The sequence below is a fragment of the Diplotaxodon limnothrissa genome, linkage group LG23, assembly GCF_057381915.1.
Source record: "Diplotaxodon limnothrissa isolate DT_005_m linkage group LG23, D_limnothrissa_male_GT1.1, whole genome shotgun sequence".
NCBI lineage: Eukaryota > Metazoa > Chordata > Actinopteri > Cichliformes > Cichlidae > Diplotaxodon > Diplotaxodon limnothrissa.
The window spans coordinates 48,212,364-48,218,443 of NC_140617.1; the positions used below are offsets into that span (position 1 = coordinate 48,212,364).

The 6,080-nt window shown below is 41.5% G+C and overlaps 1 protein-coding gene across 1 annotated transcript in view; it reads left to right on the plus strand.

Moving 5' to 3' along the window:
* Nucleotides 1-5,813, plus strand: part of sonb (SON DNA and RNA binding protein b) — a 29,271-nt gene extending 23,458 nt beyond the window's left edge. Inside the window, exons 15-20 of the mRNA XM_085347688.1 lie at nt 75-191; nt 1,237-1,384; nt 1,628-1,696; nt 2,696-2,811; nt 4,039-4,140; nt 4,845-5,813. Of these exons, the coding sequence (XP_085203814.1) occupies nt 75-191; nt 1,237-1,384; nt 1,628-1,696; nt 2,696-2,811; nt 4,039-4,140; nt 4,845-4,922 (630 nt within the window). The 3' untranslated portion in view covers nt 4,923-5,813. The remainder of the gene's footprint in view (nt 1-74; nt 192-1,236; nt 1,385-1,627; nt 1,697-2,695; nt 2,812-4,038; nt 4,141-4,844) is intronic.
* The last annotated feature ends 267 nt before the right edge of the window (nt 5,814-6,080 follow it).

Consider the following 6,080-nt stretch of genomic DNA (forward strand, 5'->3'; position numbering starts at 1 on the left):
TACTGACAGTTGTGTCAGACAAATACAGACATGCTTAAACGCTCTTATTTTATAGAAGTGTCCTTTTTCAATAGGTAGATGCTTGGGCCCAATCCAACACGGTTCCTGGTCTTTTCACTGGTTCAACTGGAGCCCAGGTCCTCAGCTCTGAGGAGCTCTCGACCAGTGGACCACAAGCATGGCTGAAGAAGGTAATGTACACAGCATTCAACGCAAAAATCAAGCTTGATTTAGTTTTAACCCCCTGGTAGTCATCTCCTAGTGAAGCTCTGCACCACGTCTAGTATACTATACTCAGTATTTTCACACTGAGCCTCACATCTGAGGCTGTTAGAAAGCAGAGGTTATAACTCTTCTAGAGAATATAAAAGAAAAGACGTGCAGTAGTGCAGCCGTGTCATCACATGCGTACTGTAATATACATCCAAAAGCTTGAGTGCAAATAGAAAGTGATGCAAGATTCAACCCTTTTTTTCTCAACAACAGCAGCAAAGAAGTGTGTAAGTTATTGTGCAGCCTCTTCTTCCTGTCTGACACAGCTGGAATACAAACAGTGTGTTTTTAAGACAGCAGCCGCACTCATCACTGCTGTCGTGATCAAAACCTTTGGAGTCTTATCGAATCGCATGTTCTCAAAGCATAAACATGAAGAAGACGTATCTGCCTGCTCTAATCGATCGCTGGTTCACGTTCAGTTCGAGTTAAGTGTTACCTACATTTAACCTGCGTGTACTTCACTGCATGCTGCAACGTGGGTTGTATTCAGTGGTTGAGAGGAGGCGGCAGAAACACTCGGCAGGACGGTCACAAACTCACGACCACACTGGGAATTCCACAGTGCTCGTCCGTTAATAAACACACTCTTCATCAACCTTACACGGCCCGGTTGAACGGCTGCTGTCTCATCATATATGAAGCGAGCAGTGTTCACACAACCCGTAACGTTGCTTTGAGTTAGGGAGGTAAAGATACGAGGTTCATCTCAGTCAGCGTTCATGTGCAGCATGTTTCTCCCACAGCATGGGCAGCAGCGCATACTTGTGACATCACAAAACATCACCTTAGGCTGTCTTAAAGAGACACCACACAATTGCGACTGTGACAAGGAGCATGAGAAGAAAATGTTTGCGATGAAAATGTGATAACACATCCTGTCCATCCCTGCGCTCGTGTAGATGTTGTTTTCTTTCTTTTCTCCCTTCTGACTTTTTACTGTGTTGTTTGTGTTCTGACTAGGACCAGTTTCTCAGGGCAGCTCCAGTGTCAGGGGGTGTCGGGGAGTTCCTGATGAGAAAGATGGGGTGGAAGACAGGCGAAGGGCTCGGAAGGAACCGCGAGGGTACCGTGGAACCCATCGTTATTGACTTTAAGGTTGACCGCAAAGGTACGAGAAACCAAGTGATGCACTTTTTGCTGCTGAGTCTCGACAATAGATGCTCACACAAGCTTTGCAAGACGGTGATAGTGAAGGCAGTGGGATCTATATGGTGTCATATTGCATGGATTTACTGTTATTTGGCCACAAATATTAGTTTATAGTACGATTCTCACATTTCACTCTTTAGGGAAGTGTATGGGTGATATTATAAATAATACCACATTATTGATGTTGACTTTAATGTTTTAGGTCTAGTTGCTGAAGGAGAGAAACTACAGAAGCAAACTGGTGGACTGGTAGTAACCAAGGACCTAATGGGTAAAATACACCTGAATTTGTTTCCTTAAAGATGGTGATACTGTTGACCTTTAGTCTTGCAGCTCATCAAAAAAACCCAATCAGACCCACAGGAGCAAATACAGAGTAAACTTGTTCTACATGCATTTCTTTATGATAACGATGGTGCTTAGGACCAGTGAGAGGCAGAGAATCAGACCCTGCTGTTAGAGGTTTCTGCTGCGTGAGTGTCATCTGTGAGGGTGTGATAGCTGGAGAAATCTGACAGAATGAATATATTACTCCACCAAATCTGAAATCCGTGTGTATCAGCTGACATTTAGGATTGACAGAAGAAGATAAAACAGTATTTGTGTCCAGAAACGAACCAATTTGCATGTTAAAGAAGTTACTGTTAAGTCCATAAACGCAGCAGCACTTACATGTTTAGGCATTCACCTCTAAAAGGAAAATTCCAACAAATACATAAACAATAAACAACCATGCCTGTCAATTACAAACATGCTGCTGCACGTCTTTGGTAAATCCAGGAAGTAACTTTTCATTTCCAACGTGCAGTTTGCATTGTAAGTCTGGCTCTCAGCCTTCATCCACAGGATCAAAGTATCGGTAGCATCAGAACAGTGTGTGTAATTTATCCTCAGCAAAGTGATGTGAATCAGAACAAAGGTGCAGATATACGTGATTATGTGCAACATACTTACGCAGCTCTGCCACTCCAACATATAAAATGTGCAAAAACAAGAACAAACAAGCCGCAGTACTGATATTTTCCACAAGATGGCGATCTCACATAAACAATAAACAGAATTCTCTGAACTGTTTTTGCAGTCGATCTTTTTTCAGGAATAGTAACTTCTAAATCTGCAGTAAACCGCAAAAGCTCCTGCAAGGGTCTGAGCTGCATGTCAAACATAAACAAGGACAAAAAATATTCATCATAAATATCAATGCTTCTGTAGAACATCTCTTCCTCTGAGCGCTGTCCAAATCTAACGATGTCCTTTTATCTGTGTGCAGGGAAGCACCCGGTGTCTGCTCTCATTGAGTTGTGTAACAAGAGAAAGATAATGCAGCCAGACTTTGTTATGGTCCATCACAGTGGTCCTGACCACCGCAAGAATTTTCTTTTCAAGGTGGGTCATTTTCATTCTGCGTGAAGCTGGCGACAATCTGCACCTTCTCCACTACGTCATTAAACCCCACACAGTCACTCTGTGCAGCTGGAGCTTCCTGCTCTGCAGGGCTTTATAATCGAGAGGCAACAAAAATCATCTGACGATAGTAATCACATTACTGCTGGTGGTGGGTAAATCACCTTATATGACCAACAGTGTTGGCCTTGAAAATAGTAATTACTTACTAATTACTGATTACTTCTCCAAGAAAGTAATCCCATTAGTTTACTGTTTACTCATTTACGCATTCAGGGGTTTCTCTGTGAGCGTCGCGTTCCCGTGGCAGCATGCTCGCCGCTCGCCACTCGCCGCTCGCTCACATTTGAAGTTTCATTTTTCGCTGTAGAAAGTTTTCTTCCCACGCAGAGTGAACAGTGGATTTTTACAGAATCAAACTCAAAGTAATGTGATTACTTCCAAGCGTTGAACGCTGCATGTACTCTCTCTGCACTATTTTATCCATTGTTGATCTGCACACGTCTGTTGCTGCCACGGGCGTCGCACGCTCGTACGTCGTTGTCATGAGACGCTCTCACAAACAAACCACGGTTTAGTAACGCAGTAACGCAGCGTGCTTATGGGAAAGTAACAGTAATCTCATTACTTTTGGGTAACTTACAGGTGCATCTGAGAAAATGAAAATTATAAATAGTGATCTGTGTTCGTAATATCCAGCATCTCAGGGGGAGTTTGGAGTCTCTGCTGCTTCCCAGTTGTTGTGGTGTGGTGTCAGTTTCAAAGATGTTACTGTAGTGGTACAATGTGACTGTAAAGATGTACCAAGAAATGTATGTCACAAAGGGAAGCACCTGATTCTGTTATATACAGCCAGCTCTTTATTCCTCTCGTATGCATTTTGGCCTTATTTAACTTCATTTGTGACCCTATTGCCAACTCTTAAACACATGTTTTTGTATATGTGATACTTTTTTATTTCAATCTATTTGATCAAAGATGATTGAGCACCACACAGGTGTACTTCCTAGCTCGTGTTATTGTCCCTCATGCTAAATCCTTGAGAGTGCATGTAATTAAAAACCTTTTAAAAAACTGCTAAAAATGTGTTTTAATAAATGCATCAGATTCACGTGTTGTTTACGATCCCAGAAAGTGGATTTTGTTAATCTGGACCTGTGTTTGTTGGATGTTGTTAGTGAACAGAGTTATGTGTTGTGTTATCTCCAGGTCACAGTGAATGGTGTGGACTACCAACCCCAGACAGCCAGTCCCAATAAGAAGCACGCCAAGGCCATGGCAGCCACAGTTGCCCTGCAAGCTCTGGGAGAGGTAACCCACAGCTCTGACAGTCACGTCACTTTTAATATAAGTCACCCTGCAAGTGTGTAACTACAAAGAAAAGAGTGGATCCGCTGTAACTGATTGCTCAGCGAGAGCCTTCAGTCTACACTGGCTGCTGTAATAACTCAACAAGTTTTGACACAATTCAAAGAATCTATTGCTTATGTAGTTGTGACTAACTACATAAATAAATGTAGCATTTATTTATGTAGTTAGTCATAAGTCTGTGTGCTGTGACCCTGAAATGATCGAGAACCTTTATGTCACCGTGCAGGTTCAGCCTCACAGAGCAGTGATAGTGTGCAGTTGAAGGGCACTTCTTCTGAATGTCTTTATGTGCTTAAATCAACAAAGAAAACACATCAAAAAGATTTTATTTAAACATATACAGATGGATAGTATGAACCGTGAACGTAATCACTTCTGTTTGCGTCCTTAAAGGAGCCAAAACCTTTGGCACAGAATCAACAATCTAAAGACGTTATAGGATACAGTAGGAAAATAGACTAAAATGATAAAATTCCTTTTATTTTGAAGACTAACGTAAATGTTTTTGTAATGTAATTAAGGCATTCTGAAAGTTGTACTACACATAGAATTTAAATAGCTTTTATTGCTTTTTAAATCCTGGTGGCATAATCAATAATAAAAATGCAAGGTTGCATTAATTTTTTATTTTCTTCTATCCAAAGGTTCCTGTGGATGGACCAGGACTCTACACTGGCCCTGTCTTCACTGCTGCTTCTACAGGCCCGCTTTTCTCTACATAGTCATGCACACATTACAAATGTAATATGGACCCTGTTCAAGGCAAACATTTTGATTTGTCACAGTAGGAAAGCCCAGAGCTCTGAAGCTGGTCCTGTGGTTTGTGCCATGGTCCATCTACTTTCCCAGTGTCACAGTGTCTACCTGGCTCCTTAATTGCTTAATCAACCAGGGTCATGTGGCCCTGTCCTCCCACCCATTGGGTAACAGGCACAGGTACACCAATCACACAGGGTACCTGAAAACAGACTCAGGTGTCTTTGTACTGTTAGAGAACACCTGAAGAAAATGCCACACAAAAAGGGGAACCAACTGTTGTGAAGTAACGACAGCTACCACAGCACTGCTACAAGGTCTTCCATGAGTGGTTTAGATAGTTTTAGTTTGTCACCAATGTTGTTTTTTTGTTTGTTTCAGTCCCAGTGATTAACCAGTGTTTCCACTCTGGAGGCTCATTTATATTTCAAGAACTACCACCTTTGGCACATAACATGAGAACAATGAAAGCAGGTTCAGAGTGCTGATCGTGACCAGTGTTATGCCTATAAGACATCACACCTTTTCTAAAGGTACTTGAATGATCACCTTGTTTGTTTTTGTAGGGGTAGGAGTGGTAAAAAGTGATCATAGTAAAAGTGGACGATGTGTGCATGCGTGTGTGTACATATGTATGACAAATGTATAGTTTAGTAGCAGTTTAGCCCTATGTTCTATTAGCTGATCAACACTTACGTCTAACACACAGCCGACAGTCTGCAGGACATTTCTCATAGTCACACAAAAGCAGAAGCAAACTGGACTGTTAGTGAAAAGTTGTATCTGTGAATGACAGCTAATGTTAGTCTTTGTGTTACATTGATGACCTAAATTTAAACAAAAGTGTTTCTCATACAAGGCTGTTAAACTTTTATTCTGGCCTTCTAAACATATGTATACAGAAATAAAGATTATATTTATGTTATTTAGTAGACGGACTGCATTGTCTTTCTTTGTTCAGAGTCCTATACCAGCACTCTAGCACTTTTGACTTCAGACCAACATTTTTAATGAGGGTGGCGTTGTTCTGGAGTCTCGACCTGATGTTTAGTGTAACTTATCCTGCTAAATTGCCGTGAACATGAACACCAACATATTGTCTAAATGTCAACACATTACATGCA